Genomic DNA, 23,326 nt, shown 5'->3' with positions numbered 1-23,326 from the left:
TTGCAATTGTGTGATATAAAAATACAATGTACTGACTATTCCTATAATGGGTCCTCTGTTGGAAATACAATTTATCTTATCTTATCTTACAGTGTTTGAATATAAATAAAAGACAATAAATTATTTTTTCAACAAAATTCTTAAAAATTCCAATTTTAAATGAAACAAGAGGCTGTCAGAGCGACAGCAAACCGGATTTATTAATATTCATCTGTGTCCTGGCATTTTTCAATATTACAAGAACCATAAATGATGCACGGTTAAAGTGAAAATCATCAATATCAAATTTGACCTCCATTTTGTCATCAGTAACAACATATTAATTTTTTAAAAGCTTTGGTTGAACGGTTCATGAGTTAATGCACTGACAGGACTGGAAACGCCATATTTCAATATTTCAAGAACCATAACTCCAGAACCGTAGAAGTCAAAATGGTCATTATTGAACTTGACCTCCATGTTGTTGTCAGTAACAACATATTTAAATTTTAAAAGTTTGGTTGAACGGTTCATGAGTTAATGCACGGACAGGACTGGAAACACCATTTTTCAATCTTTGAAGAACCATAAAAGTCAAAATGGTCATTATTGAACTTGGCCTCCATTTTGTTGTCAGTAACAACATATTAAAATTTTAAAAGCTTTGGTTAAACGGTTCATGAGTTAATGCACAGACAACATTTGGTTGCCGCCCAGCCGCCCGCCGTACATCCCCAAATCAATAACCACATTTTTGTCCCAAAAATCCGGTTAAAAAAATAATCTACTTCTTAACATTTTATCTTAATGGGTTCACATTTAATTACTCATGTCATGTGAATAGTGACACCTATATATACCATAATGCATAATTCACCAAATCAAGTAAAATATTCCCCCTAAAACAATTCACTGACATTCATTGCTACTTTTTGCTTTAATTTTCATCCATCGAATATAAATCAGTACCGAGGCTTTCATGATAGAACAAATACTTACTTTTCAAAAGTAAGGGTAGTTTTCTCCGTACTTTCTGTATCTTTTTCATTTGTGTCTTCATCTGTTTCTGATTTCTTTTCATTAACATTCACCACAGAATCTGATGACAATTTACCAGCTGCATTTTCAGTTTTCTTTAAATCTTTGAACACCTTTTCTAGGTCATCCAAGTTATTTATAACCTGCACTTTCACTTTTAATTCAGCATCTGTAAATAAAATTATTTAATCAAATTTGGCCAAGTGAAGTTAAAACTATAAATGTCAAACAGGAAACCAATGTGTATTTGAATTAATCAATTTGGTACATGTATTTTAGTTTATATCACTTATTGAAAAAAAAATTTGTAAGGGTCTTGGAACCCAGTGTCTCGCCTACTTTTGCTGTAAATTGCAGGCTCAACAAAAATGAGGAAAAAAATCAATAAAAATATTCCTTTTGATACAATCTTTTGATTGTAAGAAGCTTCTGTCCAAGTTTGGTAAAATCCAGCATAGTTTATTATTCTAATAAATGCTTTATAAACTTTAACTGCAGACTTTACAGGTATGTAATGTTAACTGGAAGAAAATCTAAGTCCATTTAAAAGTAAAATATGGGATAAATGGATTTATTTTTTTACAAAATTTACTTCTGGATACTATCTTATGATCATAAATAAGCTTCTGTCCAATTTTGGTACAAACCCAGGATAGTTTAAGAAAGTTATTAAAATTTTAAAAAATTTAACCACAGAGTGAATGGAATGTTTCCCGGCAGAAAAACTAAGTCTATTTACAAGTAAAATATGGAAAAAGAGGAATTTTATTTTTACAAAATTTACTTCTGGATACTATCTTATGATCATAAACAAGCTTCTGTCCAAGTTTGGTAGAAATCCAGTTTAGTTTAAGAAAGTTATTAAAATTTTAAAAACTTTAACCACAGAGTGAATGTAATGTTTCCCGGCAGAAAAACTAAGTCCATTTACAAGTAAAATATGGAAAAAATGGAATTTTATTTTTACAAAATTTACTTCTGGATACTATCTTATGATCATAAACAAGCATCTGTCCAAGTTTGGTAGAAATCCAGTTTAGTTTAAGAAAGTTATTAAAATTTGAAAAACTTTAACCACAGAGTGAATATTTGTGGACGCCGCCGACGACGACGACGACGGAATGTAGGATCGCTTAGTCTCGCTTTTTCGACTAAAGTCGAAGGCTCGACAAAAATGATAATAAAATGTGTCAATGTGCCAATATATAGTTTTTGGACTGAAAATGAAACAACTGTTAAGGGACAACTGCATAACATTTTACTTTCCAATGAATTACTTTAAAAGTGGTTCAACCTATTTTCATTAATACTTTTATAAAATTTACCTTTCAGTGAATTAGTAAGTGAATCACTTTTGGTATCTGTGTTCCAGTTGACATCATTGATATTTTTTAATTCACCATTCTCATCAAAAACTTGAAATGATTCTTCGTCTACTTGGCCACCACCTGTTTCTGTATAATCTGTAATATGTGTACACATTATGTTACATCTTTAAGGTTTCTTATCTCTTGTGTTCTTTTGTAAAATAAATTGTTTGAGCTACAGAATATGTTGATTCTCAAATATATTAAGTGAGGCTAATTTTGTATCATCAGCAGTTTTATTTTAAGTATCCTTTACTTGTATACGGTAGTAAACAATTTGAGTCTATGTATCTGTTATCTAATAAATTTACTCTGTAATGTCTGTGAAACTGAATCTTTCTTCAGAGATTGTTCACACAGTGTAATTCTTTTTGTTTCTTTACAATCTAATTTTTGTTTTAAATACAATGAATACAGCAATACAAGCCAAAATAATTTATAATAAAGTTTTAAATTTAGCTTATCCTTGACAAGAATCAATCAAATTCACCCAATCTGTAAACTAGTTTAACTGTAGCAATTTGTATCATGATTTCTATATGTAAATTAAACAATATGCATAAATAGAGATAAACATTTACTGGTGGTTAAAGCAATAAAGAATATACAACAAGACTAATATAAGTTTAAAACAAATACACTAAAACTCACACGTTAGAAAAATAAGGATAAAACTATATGGCCCCAACCAAAGTCTGCAGGGCCATCAAAATAAGATAAAGAAAAATGGTGCATCAACAGATGATCAAGAACAAAACGGTTGCATAAAAAAATATTAATATATAAAAATAAAGTCTGCCTTGATAAAAAAAACATAGGTCGACATTATTAACTGTTTCAAATTCAAGGAAATTTTCCATTTTAAAACAAATTTACAAACAAATACTGTTTTCTATTTGGTGAAACTACTAGACTAATTCTATGTTCTCCAAAACTGTTTAAATGGACAACAATTACTTAATATTGTCATAATGTTTTATTTCAACACTAGAACTCAAGAGTACATCTTTTGATTTTAATTTTTCATATGATAGTTGTTTTTGAAGCTGAATGACCCGCAATGAAAACTTTGTCATTGATGAGAAGAGATGATTGCTTAAAAAACAAATAATTCCAGTGCAAGATAAAACTATATATACTATACAACACCACAAAAGCATCAAATTTGTGCAATCAACATGTAAAATTAATTTTCATTAAGAAAAAATAGTCACAACAAATTAAGATAAAAACAGATTTACAATCAAATTGCAATCAAATCTTTACCAAAAGTCAATTCGAAGTGAGCTAAAAATATAATTTTGACACTAAAATATTTCAACCTTCTAGAAATATAAAATACTTTATACATGGAATTAAATGAAGTCATGGTGATTTACCTTTACATTTTTTAATTAATTAATTCAGGTATTACAGAATAAAGAGCAGAAAACTGATATTAGAAGCTTTTTTCTGTTTCCAAGGAACACAACCTTTGCAAAAATCACTCCAATCATATATACTTAAACTTATTCAAAAACTGATAGCCGATGGGATGCAAGCATAAAGTCCATTTTGTCAGCAGCTGACTAACAAAGAGTATCTGTTTTATTTTGCTTTTTGGTTTTTCACTGTCAGAAAAAGAAAAATAATTAAATTTTTTTTGGAATCTTTCTTTCATAAAAAAATTACTTGCTACTAAATTTACACATCTAACACAGATACTGGTAAAAAAATACATACGAAATTTTTGTTCTGCTTGTTTCAATTTCTTCTCTTCTTCCTCTTTCCTTTTCCTTTCTTTTTCTTCTACAACATCAATATGTATTATAGAACAGCATAAAGCAGACAAAGAGATCTTGAACAATTTACACAATAAATTTTACAAAAAAAATGACAAGCCAAGGAGAATCAAATATTATTGAAAAATGTTAAAGTTCAAAATGTATCCTGAACACAAAAAAATAATAAATTAAACAGTTTCATTTTTTGTGTGTATATAATCATTACAGCTCTTCTAGAAAAGCATGCAAAACAAAACTTTGATTGTCTTGCTTGCTTTGTTTGCTAACAATAGGTAGGGGGAGTTTCAGTCTGTTTTATATATATACCGGGTTTTGATTGGACAATACAAATTGAAATGATGTGAAGTTATTGTCTATTGTCCAATCAATTCCAGTATAAGTAAACAAACTGAAACAGACTACCTACCCGTTGTTTACAAACATCCAAACAAACATAGCAAGCAAGTTGATCAAAGGTTTGCTTTACATGCTTTTATAGATGAGCTGTAAATTGTATGATAAATACCCTCAACCATCTGATTATATTCAGCATACTGTTCTTCGTTCAACAAAGGATTACAAGTAATGGGCACAGCCTGGCTTTGTTTGATTGGTTTAAGATAAGGATGGTGACAAATCTTGTTGGTGTGGATAGTCATTACATAACTACAGGTCTCTGGCTCATCTATTCTCCCTATGTGATCCCCTGAGCCCTCGTCACATACAAACTGCAATCAAAAATTACATATTAATTATGCATACAGTTCTACACCAATCAGATACTTCATTGATGAGAAAGTTCATTTCCTACAATAATAAGATTCTAAACATATAACCACAGAGAGTTGAAAAATATCAATGTTTACCATAACATCAGACAAGGTTGCAGTCTTAAAACCTAAGAGGCCTTATAATTAAGCAACACAAATTTGTTCATACCAAAGAAAAATTCATAAATGGCTCCTCAAAACCAGGGGTTTTGCATGTAATTGCTAAGGTCAGAGTAAATAGATAATGTTGACTGCAAAAACATTATTCCATCTATCATCTCCTTATCATTAGGAAACTTGTGTCCTTGTTTTAAAAAGGTGAAGGTTTGACAAAGTTTTTGGTTGTTATAAAACTTTAGCAACATAATGTAGAGTCATCAAAAAGGATTTGCATACTTTCTTTTTTATATTTGTGAGTCCATTCTGCTAGATACTGATTTGTTGATTCTTATAGATTGTGCTACATACTGGTATGTAGATTCTGCTATACAAAGATTTGTGGATTCTGATGGACACTGATTTGTGGATTCTGCTAGACACTGAAATGTGGAATAGGTTAAAAACTTATGTCTAGATTGTGCTAGAAACTGATGTGTGTATTTTGTTAGATATTGAATAGATTCTGTTACACAGATAATGATAACTTACCCTAACTTCAGTTTTCCTTTTATCACCAGTAAGATCACATTTTGACCCATTGACATATGACTGAGAGTGGTATCTGTTTAACTTGTTATACGACTGAAAATTCAATAGTAAACACCTTATTACATGTATGTCATGATCAAATATCTAATATATAATTGAGATCCCAATTCACAAGATTTATAGCTAAAAGAGATTTCAAAACCGGTATAATATTATGTATGTGTATTATGTATGTTATCTTGCAGATTAAGTTTTCTCTTTTCTTTCTCTTTTTAGCACCAAGTTAGGCCTTTCTAAGTACTAAAATACTGAAAATTAAAATGTATTTTGCATAATTTACTTTAAGTAAATTTGCACATACATTTGTGTACATGAACCCTGCAAAATTCAGTATGATATCAAAATTCTCTAAGTTAAGTATGATGTAATTTCTACATATAACTGAAATGTTCTGGATATTTTTATTGAAACTTCCAGAAATTTGAAATCAAAAGGATATAAAACCAAACTGAAAAAAAAAAATTGTGAGAAAAAAACATCTGAAATTTTATATATTGGTTGTAAATTTTCCCTGTATCAGGGACGTATATAGATCTATTTTAAGTCCTTGCCTGTATACAAAACCTTCATGTGTAATGTTGTATTATATATTATTGAGAGATGAGACTTAAATAAAATATTGAATTGAATTGTGTTCCGTGCAAGCAGTTATTAGGTTTTTTCATTGTGTTTGGTTGCAGCAATAATATTTTATTGAATGTAGGTCTTCAATTGTGATACAGACTATTTGTTAACATTTACTGACATTTTGTTTTATAAACTGGCCTAAATCATATTCATGATATGAATTATGATGCTGTAAAATACAACATACTACTATTTATGACAGATTGTGAAACAGTGTTACACTGTATGTCAATTACCTCTTCTCTTTCTGACCAGTCCTTCTCTGAATCATAGTAACCTAAATATACAATATCTCCAAGTATCTTTCCATCTGAAAAAGAAAACAAAAATCTGATAAATCACGAGGAAATGATTAGCTTGACCTTCTTACCATAACTAAAGATAAATAAAAAATATGAAACAGTTAGAAAAGATTAGGACTTGGTTTCAACATTATAGCATAACATTTGTAGGTTGTAGAATTTTTATAAAATTTTGTGGGAAAAAAACTGTTTAAAAATTAAAAAAATCTATAAAAAAAACCTGTTTTTCCGATTCAAAACAAATATCTCACAATCATTCACAAAAGTCACTTTAACAAAGGAAAGACTTCAAAAGCACACTCTAGTCCTAAGTTCTATAACGTGAAATAAGTATTGAAGAGTCTTCAGGCTCAGTATGCAGAATTTATTTCCCATAAGCGTAGTAATTACATTTTCTTCTGAAAATCAGTCCATATTGTATACTTGGAAATGTATGATGGCTCATTTGGCAGCTGCAGCAGTTTCACTTTTTTGGTTAAATTTTAGGTTAAGGAAGTACGATTCATTTTTACTTAAATTAGCACATCCAGAAACTCCTTTTGTAATGCAGCTCCACACAACTTTTGTGTCCCTAAATTTGTGGCCCATTGTGGATATTGACCCATTTTAGCAACTTGCAATATGAGAGAGGAGTTACATGGCCTCTGAGAAAAAAAACACTCTTTTGGTGACCTTGAAAAGTTATAGCAAAGATATATTTAAGATATGGATGTCTTAAAGAGTTTTCAATATTTTCAACATTATAACAGGGATAGTATGTTAATGAAATTTTGGAAATCATTTGAAGTTTAGTATTTAACCTTCTGCTAGCTGTGAAAATGTAGCTCTATTGTCCTTTGAAAATAGTCCGCAAATATCAAAATTTGTAAGGGTTCCCCAGAACCCAGTGTCTCGCCTACTTTTGCTGTAAATCCCAGGCTCAACAAAAATGAGGAAAAAAATCAATAAAAATATTCCTCTTGATACTATCTTATGATTGTAAGAAGCTTCTGTCCAAGTTTGGTAAAAATCTAGGATAGTTAATGAATCTAATAAATGTTTTGAAACTTTAACTGCAGACTGTATGTAATGTTAACTGGAAGAAAATCTAAGTCCATTTAAAAGTAAAATACAGAAAAAATGGAGTTATCTTTTTACAAAATTTACGTCTGGATACTATCTTATGATCATAAATAAGCTTCTGTCCAAGTTTGGTACAAACCCATGATAGTTTAAGAAAGTTATTAAAATTTTAAAAACTTTAACCACAGAGTGAATGTTATGTTTCCCCGCAGAAAAACTAAGTCCATTTAAAAGTAAAATACGGAAAAAATGGATTTATTTTTTTACAAAATTTACTTCTGGATACTATCTTATGATCATAAACAAGCTTCTGTCCATGTTTGGTACAAACCCAGGATAGTTTAAGAAAGTTATTAAAATTCTAAAATCTTTAACCACAGAGTGAATATTTGTGGACGCCGCCAACGACGACAGAATGTAGGATCGCTTAGTCTCGCTTTTTCAACTTAAGTCGAAGGCTCGACAAAAATCATCAAAAGGACCTTAAGAGCTACATTTTCACAGCTAACCTTCCTCATGCATACCTCTGATCAGGATATTATGCAATTAATTAAATGAAAGGGTGGGGGTATCCCCTAACCATGTCCAAAGGGGCAAACCCTAAAAATCTTTGTGGAAATGAAAATGTGCTGATACTGATTCAACTGCTGACCAAATATCATTTAATTCTAACTTGTGGTTCCCCTTAAAACTGACCAAATCACAAACTTTAACAACTTGCTGCCAAAAACAGCATATCTATAATGTTGTTTTTTTTAAAACTTTTTTTTGTAATTTTTATACATGTCTGTCTTGCTTTTTGACTTCAAGTAAAATAAACCTCAGCAATTTTAAGAGCCTAGGTCTAGGATACATGTATGGTGATGTACCTAAAATACTTCATCCCCTATAAAAGCACAATATTTTAGTATTTCAAAGTTCTGTCAGACATCAGTTAGAGTTTTACTTTTTACTTTTATACCTTCAATATGAAATTGTCGGATATATTTTCCATAGCAGAACTCATAACTCCACCAATCCTTTGCCTGAAAAAATAAATACATACATGTACTCAAGGTAATAATTTAAGATACAATAAACATAAAAAGGGACTTAATGAATATTATAACATTTGAAGATAATATTATGTGGCCTTAGGCAGATATGAATTTTAATTTTTAATTTAATATTTGAAGCCTTATCTAAAGCGTTAGTTTCAACTAGAATCTTTTGACATGTACATTTGTACATACCATATACTTTTACAGGGTACATTTTCTGATAATTACTCAGTTGATGAAGCTTATATAATTCCAAACTCCTAGAATAATTGATCATCTTGTGTATTCCCCTCTCTCTCTGCCCCATTTAAATAACATTTACATACATGTACAAGTTTAGGAATTAGAAAACAATTGGTACAAACTTTTTTGTCTCATTCTGATCAAGATATTGAAATGATTTAATGTCAGAAAGCATCGAATATTAATCATCATGATCATGTTGGTCTGAATGATATACCGGACGGTAATTATAGAATTCCTACCCATTAAGGTTTTCATGCTTTATATATGGTGGAAGTTATTTTTATAGAGTTTAAGCAACAACAAAAAAAATCTGTCCCATTTAAACAGTACATCAAAAATTATGTACCTTCAGCAAACAAGGTACAGATTCTAATGGTTTCAGTAATTCAGGAATTCCAGTTTCTAAAGCTTCTTTTTCCTTTTCTTCAGTCTTTCTTTCTGTTTCCACTTGGTCTGGAAAATGACATTGATATCTCTGTCCATATTTGGATGTTAAATGGATGTGATTCACCGGCAATTCTACCTAGAAATATACATTTCCATATTAAAGAAACGGCAATTCATTTGTGTTTAATTAAATGAATTTCATTTTCAGTTAGATGTTAGCATTTAGCTTACATGTATATCTAACCAGAGGTGGATCCAATGGGTATCATAAGATGTACATATATCTGCATGACATCCCTAATATGGCTAAAATAGGACAACATATACAAATTAAAGTTTTGAATAATTTACACTACCAATAAGCCTCTCACTGGTAATAAAAACTTTTGTACATATTTTTAAATGGATAGCAGGGGCGTAGCTACCCGGAGGCACGACAGCACGTGCATCCACGTCGTTTTCACAAAAAAAAAAAAAAAAAAAAAAAAGAGAGAGAGAGAGATGAGTTGTCAATCGGAATTGAACAGCGTGATGAATGTATATTATCTAAGACTATTATGATTATGATATTTGTTTAACGTTCGGAGACTGTTGGTGTCCCGGATATCAGTTTCAAAACCTAAAGTTACAAGTGTTGATCATCGAAGCTCTTCGAGTCATGCAGAAAAAGATCGTAGCTACCTATCTGTTAACACGCAGCTGTGTGTACATTGATTCGGCATGCAAAAAAGAAATGGCAAATCAAAATTTATAAATTGAATGTTAAAGGAAACAACTATGTTGTCACTTTTTTAATTGGTGGAATATCATTAAATAACGACATTTCACGGTTTCAAAATAATAAAAAATGTCAAGATCAGAAGGTAACTTTTATCTTTTACAAGATTTGAATTTATAATACTCAGTCTAAGACATGTAGTTTTGGAGCATATTTTACAGTTTTAAGTTCATCAGTTTGGAATGAGATGTAATTGGCATTAGAATTATTAGATTCCTTCAATATCGTTGAAAATATGCCGAGGCTATGTGGTCGACAGACTACCGGAGCCAATCACCCTGCAACCATGCCAAAACAGTATTGAAAATTCTTATTATTTTTTGCGTTTATAGACTATATAATAAGGGAACTGGAAAGTGGAGTTGCGTCAAGTATTATCAGAAAATCGCTTCTTTGCGCTGTATCTGCTTCATTGTGTTGTAGGAAATATCACAAACGAGCAAATCTCAATATTGTCTGAGACATACGAAACTGACCTGGCATGTAATTTTGACGAATTCAATTGGGAGGTCGCTCGATGCCGAACACGTACGCTGGTTTATAACATCTCGCGAGTGCTACCATGCCATGATGGAGATCTTTCAGTCACAGTACTACATATGTAATTGAAAACAAATGTACGATCAACAATGCATGAACAACGACAGTTACATAGCATTACTGCATATTGATCGGGATTTCAGTGTGAATATTGACAAAGAAATACAAAAGTTTCTTTCTTCCCAGACCCCAAGAGCAGATTTATTAATAGTTTTACATTCATAATTTTTTATCTACATATAGCTCCTCTTTTAGCCGTGCTATGACCGAAAACCGAAAAAAACCCATACATTTCTGCATAATAGGGTCCCAAAAAGCAAGAGGTGCTTCCACGTCGTTTCTTTCTAGCTACGCCCCTGGATAGTGACTAGTTGACCTTCCTATTGATAGACACAAGAGTCACAAGTGCCTCTTAACACACCATACACCTTAATATCACTATTTGTCTGCTATTACTGGACATCACAAATGTTCCAGTAAATTTGTAACATCACAACAGAACATGTCGGACTCTACAAAGGAAAGGTGGTTGCTGCATGACGTCAATAGTTCAATGACATCAATAGTTCAAGTGTCACAAATTCTCGGGTCAAGCGTTCCAATTCCAAAATAGCAATATTATACATGTAAGTTCTATAATCAATATATTTAAGCTGAACAAGGATTTGTGAATGATACACAAATCTTAATTATTAATCCGAAGAAGTTTTCTATAGTATAATTTTGATATTATTTATCAAAAAATGTAGTACAGCGCCTTTTAAAAATTTCATTGCGAAATCACAGGTGAGATTTTTTTTAATTAAGATTAATTGTTTAAAAGAAATGCACTACGAAATAACTGTATTTTCAGATCTTCTCAGGCCGATTGAGAAAAAAAATATGTTGAGGGATGTATAGATAGACTGCACATTTGTACCTCCGGCTTTAACAACACTGGCTCTTTTAAAATATCGATTCCATAATTGACGTTGTTTATTTCTTCTATATCTAACATTCCAGAAAACATTGATATACTTCCAAAACATTGTGAAAGTATAAGGAAGATCGTGAAGCTGGAAAAGTGATCCATGTTTGTTTTGGTTCAGTACGCATGCGTATGATTACGCGACAAAAATTCCGAATGGAGAAAGGGTACTAACAAAACTCGTATCACTTTTCTTCCCCAGATCCCGGTATTTGCAGTTTCATTAGTAGTTTCGATGTTCCTTCTGAAGTGATTTTTATTCGTCCCATTTCAAATTCTATGGATTTAAATGTTTTAAGTTCACAAATACTAGTATGCAATAATTTAAATATAGGGTCTATAAAATAAGCAAAAAAACAAAACAAAGAAAAGTTGTAAAAATTGGCAATTTAACAAATATACAAAAAGATAGGTACAGCCAGCTTTAAAATCAAATCTTAATATCGACAGAGACATATTATACAAGAATATATCGATAGAAGAATTAAAAAAAAGTTTTAAGTAGTTTGTGAATATATGAGGAAGGTGCTACCTTATCTTGAATGCCAGCTTACCAACACCATGTCATACATATACTGAAGTTTTTGTCTGAAGTAAAATAATTAGTTCAAATGAAATATATTTCGGGAACGACCGTTTGCATTGCACTTCAAAAGGCGTGAGAGGAGGTGGAGTATTTGTTTTCTCTTAAAATCTTAATCTTTATCAGTTTAACCATAACAATTCAAGAACAACGGGTTGATATTAAAAGGGCATAATTGGTGCCAATAAAAATACCAACAATCTGTTGATTAACTTTCTTCGCGAAACCTCTATGCATAGCTATTGTCAAGGAAAACATGTACAACTCTAATCATTTTATAAACTAATAAATAGTGAAAAACTCAATTTAAATAGCCATATATTTAACCATATAACAATTTTTGTTGTGCGAATCCTTCGATTAATTGCTGGTTAAATCTAAAACACACCATGGATTGTATTAATTGTAAAAAGTAATTTAACATGGCCCTACTGGGAGGCTTCCGTAAGATTTAACTTTGCATTTTGATATTCGTAGACTCTGGACATTCATAACATTTTAAAACCATGTTTAATAATTACACTTGTATACAAGCGCACGAAACGCAACGCATCTGGAGTTATATGTGTTTAAAAGTTATGACATAATTCATTTTTTGCACCAATAGTTACATTAATTATAAATAGTGCAATGTCATTGGTCGTTACTTATAATAAAACCGATTGTCACCATGTGCGTCATATTACGCAAAAAGACTCATTCTAAAATTATGTACCACTAGAACACACCCGCGAAATCGCGGGCATATACAGCTTGTGAACTGTTGTAGGATGATTTTTTGTAAAAGATATTATGTATGGAGAATAAAATAAAAGATACATTGTATCTCCCTTTTTCCAAAGTCCGATATTTGTTTCCTTTCTGTTAAATTCAATTATATTCGTGTTTCTGGCCTACGACCACAATTCTTCTCCTATGCAACAATGCTTCTTTTGGTAAAAGTCAAATCAAATTAAAAATTTGCACCGTTTCAAACATGAAATAAATGTAACTGTTTATATATATACCCTTATTAGTCTAAAAAAATATGCTTCTGTGACAATCCATCAGTACTTTTTTTGAGAGCCTTATTAAGATGCCAATGGTAGAATTTGAATCATGTATAAATGACTAATACCGACTAAGGTTAATTTGAGGGGTTGTCGATCGGAGGGGTCCTGATCCCGAAATCCCGGGCTTAAAACCATGAAATCCCGAGATGCAGAATTTAAAGAAATTAATATCCCGAAATCGAAAAATATATTCCCGATTATGATCAATCCCCAAATACCGAGCTTAAAAACACCCGATCCCGACGCCCCGAAAAAAGTCCTGCCTCCCTCTAATCTCTACCTTACTTTCAAACGTTGCGTTTTTTTTAAATGCACTATTTTTACCGATTAAACTTGAATGTTCATTTACATGTAGAAATTGCCAGGCTTTCAGTTCCATAATTGAAATTTTTCATATAATGTTATACTTTGTTTTTTCTTTTGACGATTTGAAACCTGGCTGTAGATAGACGACGTTACAAGCTATTTGCGATATATATATTAGATGCAATAAGTGAAATTAGGCATTAAGCTTAAATCCTAGGCAATAAGCTAACGCCTAGGCAGTAAGTCTATTGCCTAAACGATGTTAGGCATTAGTCTTAAATCCTAGGATTTAAGCTTAAATCCTGAAAAATGTGTGCATGCATTAAGCTTAATGCCTAAAATATAAAAAAAGAGTAAATAAAAGACATTTATTCATTTAAATAAAAATATACTTGTTACATACATGCAATAAAATTTTGAGAACTGGGGCCTGTTTATCGAAACTATCAACAGATCGGTCCTATAAGATATTCTTAGGAAAAAAAATGATGATAAAGTTATGGCCGACTTTATACAACATGTCTCTCAGCATGCACATCGAAGCTATCTGAGGATCATCTTAGGTAGGATATCCCAACCGCTGTCTTAAGTATTGGCAGAAAAAGCAAATGAAAAAAACTGATATTTTTTATCAACTTTAACCAACAACTTTAAAAAAAATTATTAGAAAATAATTATTACTTTTAAATTAAAGGGTAATAAATAATGTTGATATTATAACTGCTTTACAACAAAACATAAGTAAAAAAATATAACTACTTTTTATATATAAAATATATAACCGGTAAAATCATTATTTGCTTTGGGGGAGCTGATTCGAAGTTTCACAGTTTCATACTAAAAAAGTTCAAAGGCAAATCTCGTGAATCTTTCATATAATAATAATAATAATAATAATAAATTCTTTATTTAACGAAGGTAACTCATTTAGCATACAATCGTTAATCTCACACAAGGCCTTCACACATTTAAATGAATAATTCATATATCAATCAATGCATATAAATACGGAGTACTTCAGCTATTTATTTTAATACTGCAATTACATACGTTTGAATATGATCAAAGAAAAAAATCGAATTTTACCAATGCAAAACAACAGTGCCCAGTTTCATCCTAAATGTAACAAAGAAGATGTGGTATGATTGCCAATGGGACAACTGTTCATACGAGACCAGAAATTAAATCACTAATACATTATGTTATCTATATTAAAACGCATCAGATAATAGTTTAAATTTGTGTTAAAATCATTTTGTTATCACAAGTTATGGAACTGTTAACAAAGAAAGTTTACTTATTTGATAAAAAAAAAGGAAACTGGTGTGAGCAAACAATCAATTCTTAATTTTGTCTACTTTTGACAAGTGAAGTGTACACAATTTCAAATAAATAATTTAATTATTCTATAGAATCTCCCCCTTTTTTAAATTGAATATTTTTCATATTTTGAAATACCACAATAACAAGAATGAGTAAATTCTGTTTTTTAACTGCTAACTTACTTAATAATTACTTTATTTGAAAATCTATAACAAAAGAATGTATATTTATACATGTAATTTTAGAAATGTAATTAAGAAATATCCAGAATAAATCACCAAATATGCATAAATTCCAGAGTTTACTTATTGCCTAAAATTATGTTCGGCAATAGGATGAATAATCATCATCAAATTTCAGGAAATAAGCTTAATGCCTGAAAATTTCAGGCAATAACTTAATGCCTAGGCATTAGCTTATTGCCTAGGATTTAAGCTTAATGCCTAATTTCACTTATTGCCGCTAGCATATATACATGTATATTTACCATACTTAAGTGGCAAAATTAACTCGGAGAAAACCAAACCTGTGCAAATTATTTATTAAATATTCTTGATAATGGAACTATATGGTCTATGGGGAAACTGGCAGATTCCCTCTTATCATTAATATAAAAACTAAATTACTTTGCTTTTGGGCAAGATTAGTGCAAAGCGGTAGTAGAAAATTATCCGGGATTTTGTATCAGTTAATGTATAACCTGCATACTTCAGGCCAATACTCATTTAAATGGATATCTTCTCTAAAACAAGTACTAGATGATACAGGATTTTCTTTTTTCTGGAATGCACAGGGTGGTATAAAAAGTTCAGATATTAAAAAAGAAATAAAACAAAGATTAGTTGACCAATTTGGACAGCGTATATTCGCTGATATGACAAACTCGTCAAGAGGGGAGTTTTATGCGTCATACAAAACTATTTTTTGTTTAGAACAATATTTATTGAATCTTAAAGTGGCAGATCGTTATATATACAGTAAATTTAGATGTTCAAATATCAAAATCCCTATTGAGGTTGGTCGGTGGAAAAATACACCAAAGGATGATCGTATATGCCGCCACTGCGATTCAAATACAATTGGTGACGAATATCATTATTTTTTTACATGTACCAATGAACAAATTATGTCATTAAGAGAAAGGTATATACCTACATATTACACAAAGAATCCTTCCCAATTAAAATTTATTGGGCTATTGTCACATTGTAATGTACCAGTTCTAACAAAACTGTGCTCGTTTTTGAGACATTTAGATAAGATATTTTCATAATTTGTACTGTATGACAATGAAGTATTAAAATACATTTTTATTCACCCTACAATTCAAATTATTTCAAAACAAATTAACCAATTATTATATATTTTAATTCTATTGTATGATATCGCTAATTTATTTATTGTTTGTCTTGCTTGCAAATGTATAATTATGTAATTGTTGATGTATACTTGTTATCCTCTTGTAGCACCATACGTGTGCCTAAGTTGTAATAAATTGTCTTGTCTTGTCTTGTCTTGTCTTGGAAACATTTGTTTTGCTTTCTAACGCTATACATAATTTCTATATAAAGTCACCTAGAAATTAAACATAATTGTACCATTTGCAAACATTTTTTTCCGGGTGTAATACTACATATTTTGATAAAAAATAGCCCGAAAATAAAACCTGTTACACCCAAAAATAAGCGATCTGTAGTTTCTCATTGACATCATATTTGTTGAATTTGGAGGAAGAGTTTCCCATCAATTTGTCAGAATCCTCAACTGTACACCTCTACTGGCCCCTTGTCTTGTTTTCACATGAGTCGGAGTTGATTCACTTCAGACTCTTGTAAGAAACAAGAATAGCAAAGAACCTAGGTCATTGAATTTCGCATACAGGTATATTGATTATGTTCTTTAAATCCCATTAACAATCCAAACTTTTCTGATTAGATCCCATTAATGTATCCTCCTGAACAAGAGATGAAAGGAACCACAAATATAGCCTCCTCCTTTTTATTTATCGACTATTATCTCGAATCCGTGTTTCGTTTTTTTATAGTATTTGTTCAACCATTGCTGGAACTTTGGTAGTCCCTATTGTACTGTTTCACAACTTGCCTTAGACTTAAACCGATTGACATGCTGTCATATGGTATAAATAAAATATGTACTAGTTATTGTAAGATGCATATATTAATCTCAAGATGTTTTTATGAGGTTTTATTGTTATTTTAGTAACTGTCTCATTCATTCATATTTCGAATAAATCTTTCATTTCCATATTTTTAAAAAGTGTTTTCATTTAAGCAAAATGTTATTTTTACTTACCTGATTTGAAACTCTAACAAAAAATTAAAAAAAACACCATGGAGATCGATTACTTCAGTAAAGTACACATGCAATTTCAATAACACACATGTGCAACTGACATACATTTACAGAAAAGGTAACTTACAGGTAAAAAGCGTGTGTATCCTAGTATTTCGTTATGTGTAAAATGCATTTAAGGTTATGTATTGTAATTATAGCTCTACAAGCTCTTCATTGTGAGTATTCTTTTAAAGTGTATTGTATGTCTTAAACAAAATTCTTTTTGTTTGTAGATAGTCGGCTTAGTGTTGCTGAATGTCAATAAGCAATAAAATTGAGAATGGAAATGGGGAATGTGTCAAAGAGACAACATCCCGACCATAGAAAAAACAACAGCAGAATAGTTGGTTTAAATAATACATTTGTAAACTATGCATGGGAATATTAAGTTGAAATCATCCCCTCAAATTTCTATGGACTCCGATTCCAGATGGTTGGCCGTTTCACAGATGACGAAGGATATTTGTGCCAATGGCATTCTATTAGCGAGTTTGTGTTTGTAAAACATGAGCAACACGATGGGTTTCACATGTGTAGCAAGATCTGATTTATCCTTCCTGATCATATTGATTGACGATTTCTATGATACTATTTGTAAAGTGTTGTTTGTCTGTTGGTCATGGCTAATACTATGCATGTCTGTTTGTCACCGGTTTATTGATTTACATATGTGCTTTCGGTATCTTCCGTCCGTCCCAGGCTTGCGTCTCACAGACTTTCAGTCATATTTGCGTAGATATATAAAATAGTGAATCTTAATAAGTGTTCAGTACCTAATTACCATATGCAGTTATATATTTTAGAAGAATTATAATACAGTGTATCATTAGTCAGTCATTATTTTGTTAAATGATAGGGGCAAACACGACAACCCTGTCGGTCAGTCAACTTTTGTACCGATTTTGGTTTGTATCACTTTAATTTTAATATATATATATATAAGATGCTATGTTTTCATTCATGCATTTTTTTTTAATGACTATCATACATACATTCTGATTATTTAGGGGCAAGAACTTAGTAATAGGTTCGAAACGTCTGGAATTCAAACCGTAAAAAGAGAAAAATGCAAGACGCTCACCCGCGAGTAGTGCTATGAACTGTGGTGCTGATTAATGTCAGTAATAATCGTACAAATACCAAGGAGTTTCTTTAACTTCCTTCACAAATACTGAATAGAGTATATAAGTACAAGTGTACTATTACTGAGTATCATATGTTCATGCACTCAAATATAATGGAATTCAATGTGACTGTCGTACAAGTGAGAGATTTAGCTAGCTATAAAACCAGGTTTAATCCATCATTTTATACATACGGAATTGCCTATACCCAAATGGGAACATGACACTTGTTTACCATTCGTTAAATTGTAAGAGCATTTTCTGAAGGTTTTTACTTTTTGAATTTTCTTTGGAGTTCGGTATTTTTGTAATTTTACTTTTTTCGAATACAAATATCTTAACCAAAACGAATTGGAAACATAACTGAACAAAAATGTTCATGTTATTTACTGATATGTTTATGCATTTTCTTTTTTATTGCAGTCACAGGGAATATGGCTGTAACAATCAAACTGCCGAGTTTTGAGTCAATCAAATTACCCAGTATTCCGCCAATCAAGTTGCCAAGTTTCCCGACAGTTAATCGTCCAATTCTTCCACTATTTAGAAAACCTTTCAAACCAAGTTTCAAAACATCGGATAAACGAATAGACAAGATTACGACAAAGGTCACTGGCATATCACCGAAGAAATCACTGTCTAACACTGAAGAAGTCACTGGCATATTACCGACAAAACCACTGTCTAACGCTGAAGAAGTCGCCGGTATATTACCGACGAAATCCCTATCTAACACTGAAGAAGTCGCCGGTATATTACCGACAAAACCACTGTCTAACGCTGAAGAAGTCACTGGTATATTACCGACGAAATCCCTATCTAACACTGAAGAAGTCACTGGTATATTACCGACAAAACCACTGTCTAACGCTGAAGAAGTCACTGGTGTATTACCGACAAAACCACTGTCTAACGCTGAAGAAGTCACTGGTGTATTACCAACGAAATCACTTTCTAACTCTGAAGTGGGTTTTTTGTCATCTACATTAACAAGTAATTCCAAATATTTACCCATGGTGGATAATTCCATGTCAGTGATACCAACGTAGACAATCCTACTCTGATACAGATAATGGAATACCCAGAACATCTAGGTATTGTGGATAAATTGTAACGAAAGAGATTCACCACTGTCACATAGCATTTTGATAAAAATCTTTTGACAATGTTGACCATCATCAGTCGAACTGAAGAAACTTATATTACCTTAAACCAAGTTTATTAGCACTAGATTTTTTCAGATGTTTATTGTTGTGTCGTTGAATTTTCCGGAAATTTTAATATATCTATTGGAATTTATTTTTCATTAAACATACAAGAAATTTTGTTAAACGTGTTAATCAAAATTGCCTCTCATCGGAGATCTTCGTTTGGGTGAAACACTATTATGAAAGACTTGTATACCTGATGAAAACTTCTCTAATAGACAAACCTCTATTTTTATGAGAAAAAAATAGAGAAATATTGTGGATCTGAACAGTGCAGCCTGTACATAGACCTAAATTTGACCAATCAAACAAGTTACACATACCATTATTCAGTTTTTATCCAGTATCTCAAAATTATATAGATGAAAAATATAATGCTTTTCAGTTAGTATATGGGTTTCCGCACAAAAATAACGATAACATGTGCATGATTTTTTTATCCCCTTATTATCTCTAATCATAATCTATATAATTCAACATCAAATTGAAGCATGCGCCGATCTAGGTTACTATAGGGCCGTGTTGGCTTAATATTTATTTTTTTATTCGAAGGACTATTTTGCTTTTTTCAAGACCCGTTAAAACACTTGATAATTCAAATACAAATAATATTATGTGTAGATCAGGTGTATCTTGTTTTAATTTTTGGTGATATAGCTCCTCAACTGTTTTGGTTTTTATGCCGTTTCAAATATTCGGCATTGAGCGTTCCTGGTGAAGGTTATTCCAGAAAAGCGATTCGGAAGCATGAAATTTATAAAGTGTTGGTTTCATTGTTTTGTTACATCGTGGTGATAAGTGGAATACCATATAAAAATACCAATACATGCGTCGCTGCATGCAATTGGTTGAGGTAACATGTATACTGGAGCATTCCTTTCTCTAAAAAAAACTTTGACGAAAAAAATCCTTATGCAATGAGAGGTGTAAAATTTCAAACTATCGGTAAATAGGAAGAAGATACACAGCAGATATGAGTAACATTAGCATACTCGCTACAACTCGAAATTACCAAGCTGCAGACCAAAATATTTTATCAGTCCCTACAAAAGTATGCCATTATCGGTCGTCCCTCTGTCTATATCACTCTGTTCAGCTCTTACTATTATTCCGTATCATGTCTTTGTGACGTCAAATACGTTGACCCGGTGTCCTATAGCCATTCTTCCCCCATGCCAATTTTTCCAATATTTCCCCCCGGAAAAATTGGCATGATCAAACTTTTCCCCCTCAACGTTATAGGGGGAAAACGAGGATCAGGCCAATTTTTCCCCTTTGCGGCATGATAAGCTAGTTTTTCCCCTTTATAAATTTATAACGTCGGCGACGTCAGTTAGAATTGTTATCCTAAAAAAAGAATATTAACTTTTTTGATTAGTTTAGCGGTACCAAAGCTTCATCGTATTACTATAAATTGATATGTATTTATATACACCATGTATACATACAAGTTATATTTATACACACAAAGCACATTCTGATGCAGTGATACAATCCATTCTCATTCGTGAACCCTTAATATCATTGACCTTCTGAAAACAACTACGTAAACCACTTCTGGTCAGTTTGAAGATTTTGACTTTACATGATAAATTATTTTTGTACCAACCACAAGGTAAAAGTACCCATCAAAGGTATGGGTAGAGAAAACTACTCATCGCCTTTAAAGCTTTCATTCAGGAGAAACAGTTCGATAAGGATGATACTTCATCAAACCTTGGGGAGATATGTACCCCCTCTCCAACCAGCATGGAAGACATGCAGTGGAAACGTGGAAGTACAGAAATTACCTCCGTTATTGTGACTCGCTGTACAAGATCTACAAAAATATTCCACCTGCCCTAAAGGTGTATATAAAGTGTCGATCACGATCTAGCACTAATGATACAAATATCCACCGGAGTTACACTGACCTGGTAGTAAGTAATAAAAGGCCACCGTACGGCATCCAAAAATGAAAAATAAAATGTATAGTCGGCTATAAAATGCTCCGACCATACAAATTAGGGAACAAAACAAACAAAACTAACAGGCTTATTGATTACAAAATAATTTACAAAAAATACAAACTCAAATGACATGAACCAACAACAACCACTGTACCCGGTAATATATATATACATGTTCCTGGCTTTGGAATGGAAATTGGTACATACACAATGTGGTGGCCATAAACTCAACCCTCCCCAATGAACCCAACCTAGGACAACACACCGCAAGGAAAAAAGTATCGGTTGCAATTGGCTTCACTTAAAATGTTGATACGTCGAACAATAATCACTTACACAAAAACAATAGAAACAAAGCATCGAAATATATTTCAAAGCTAGTGAAAATATAGACGGACTAGTGGACATAGACAGACTGGTAAACATGTGAACAGACGGGTGAATATGTAGACAGACTGGTAAACATGTGAACAGACGGGTGAATATGTAGACAGACTTCTCGACATATAGACATACATGCAGTTGAGAATGTAGAAAGACTAGGGGACACAAAGAAAGACAGATTAGTTGAAACATAGACAGGCTGATAAACCTGTAGACAGGACTTGTGTTAATGTAAAGCAGCTAAAAATTTGTATCTTTAAACCTATTTCTAACACAGACTGTTCGGTTTAATTTTCAGACGTGTACATATATACGGCGATATCTATAATATAGGGGGAAAGATTGGCATGGGGGAAAAGTGACTATATGTATACGTATTGTCAAATTTCCGCGGGGGAAGAATGTCAATGATCCAAAAGTTTCCACGGGGGAAATATTGGCTCATGCCAGTCTTTCCCCCGGGGGAAAAACTGACATGGGGGAAGAATGGCTATATAACACCGGCCTTAATAACTTTGACCCGGACTTATCAGCGACGTCATAATGTTTGAACCGACGTTAATAACTTTGACCCGAACTTTTCAAGTCATCTTTTGTGTGCTGGCGAAACAAAGAAAACACTTCCGAAACACGCAAATATAGCCCGATAAATCGATTATCAGATTATCTGCATATTGATATTGTAAATTGTAACATAAATTATTTTTTTTCCTTTGATGTTTTTATGAAATAATTTGCTTAAAAAGTGTGGTGAGGCAAAACCATGGTATATTATATGCAAATTAATGTTGTACCATACTTTGCTAATTAAATATGCAACTCAACTAGAATTCAAAGGGAAAAGGCGGAGCTTCAGCCATGGTATAACATATTCATGTTCATGTTATTCCATGGCTGAAGCTCCACTTTCTTTTTTAAATGTATCCACCTCTTAAATATTTAGAAACTGTAAAACGTAATAAAAAATCAAGATCTTCATTTATTTTCATTTCATAACAAAAAGCAATAAATTATGTGTTCCCAAATCTTAAGAAACCTTTTTCAAACTATATAGGATTGTTTCGAATTCCCCTAATTTTGGAAACAATTACTAAATGTTTCTTCTTTAAGTTGTGAAAAAAATGAAATGTGAAACTATCATTTCCTTTGCGAAGATCCGATTAAATTTCTATTTTAAAAAGGGGGTACCTATAGAAAAAGGAATAAATATCGGCTACAAATATCTGTGAAAAAACACTATCTACGCTCCCTGGATCCGCTACTGTTTAAATACAGTGTTTTATCGTTAAAATTGTGTTTTAATAAATAAGCTAATAATCTAATTAATAAAATAACGGAAGAGAGCAGTTTGTACGAAAACTAGAAATGTATAAATATGCATTTTTCAATGAGATGGAAATTCTGTAAAATATGATTTATTTGTATGATACTTGAAAAAAAACCCAATTCTTACCGTCATTAGAATAAT

The 23,326-nt window shown here is 31.7% G+C and overlaps 2 protein-coding genes across 2 annotated transcripts in view; one reads left to right on the top strand and one right to left on the bottom strand.

Moving 5' to 3' along the window:
• The window catches only part of LOC134706811 (protein OS-9-like), a 28,268-nt gene extending 16,559 nt beyond the window's left edge, over window positions 1–11,709 (bottom strand). Inside the window, exons 1-9 of the mRNA XM_063566106.1 lie at window positions 11,527–11,709; window positions 9,249–9,425; window positions 8,578–8,641; window positions 6,489–6,562; window positions 5,566–5,658; window positions 4,674–4,875; window positions 4,107–4,172; window positions 2,343–2,480; window positions 979–1,186 (exon numbers count right to left, since the gene is read on the bottom strand). Of these exons, the coding sequence (XP_063422176.1) occupies window positions 979–1,186; window positions 2,343–2,480; window positions 4,107–4,172; window positions 4,674–4,875; window positions 5,566–5,658; window positions 6,489–6,562; window positions 8,578–8,641; window positions 9,249–9,425; window positions 11,527–11,679 (1,175 nt within the window). The 5' untranslated portion in view covers window positions 11,680–11,709. The remainder of the gene's footprint in view (window positions 1–978; window positions 1,187–2,342; window positions 2,481–4,106; window positions 4,173–4,673; window positions 4,876–5,565; window positions 5,659–6,488; window positions 6,563–8,577; window positions 8,642–9,248; window positions 9,426–11,526) is intronic.
• A 5,564-nt stretch (window positions 11,710–17,273) lies between these two features.
• On the top strand, window positions 17,274–19,781 carry LOC134704983 (uncharacterized). Its single transcript, XM_063563762.1, has 2 exons — window positions 17,274–17,369; window positions 18,741–19,781. Exons 1-2 carry the CDS (start codon window positions 17,312–17,314, stop codon window positions 19,364–19,366), a joined length of 684 nt encoding a protein of 227 aa, XP_063419832.1. The 5' UTR covers window positions 17,274–17,311; the 3' UTR covers window positions 19,367–19,781.
• Window positions 19,782–23,326: the final 3,545 nt, after the last annotated feature.

This window comes from Mytilus trossulus, chromosome 2, assembly GCF_036588685.1.
Source record: "Mytilus trossulus isolate FHL-02 chromosome 2, PNRI_Mtr1.1.1.hap1, whole genome shotgun sequence".
Taxonomy (NCBI): Eukaryota; Metazoa; Mollusca; class Bivalvia; order Mytilida; family Mytilidae; genus Mytilus; species Mytilus trossulus.
The sequence above is the reverse complement of the archived record's forward strand: the minus strand, read 5'-3'. Positions and strand labels throughout refer to the sequence as shown.

Coding starts and splice junctions, on each gene's coding strand:
- LOC134704983 (XM_063563762.1), top strand. CDS start 17,312: ATGTGTAAAATGCATTTAAGGTTATGTATTGTAATTATAGCTCTACAA. Junction 17,370..18,740: donor AGCTCTACAAGCTCTTCATT/GTGAGTATTCTT, acceptor TTTTTATTGCAG/TCACAGGGAATATGGCTGTA.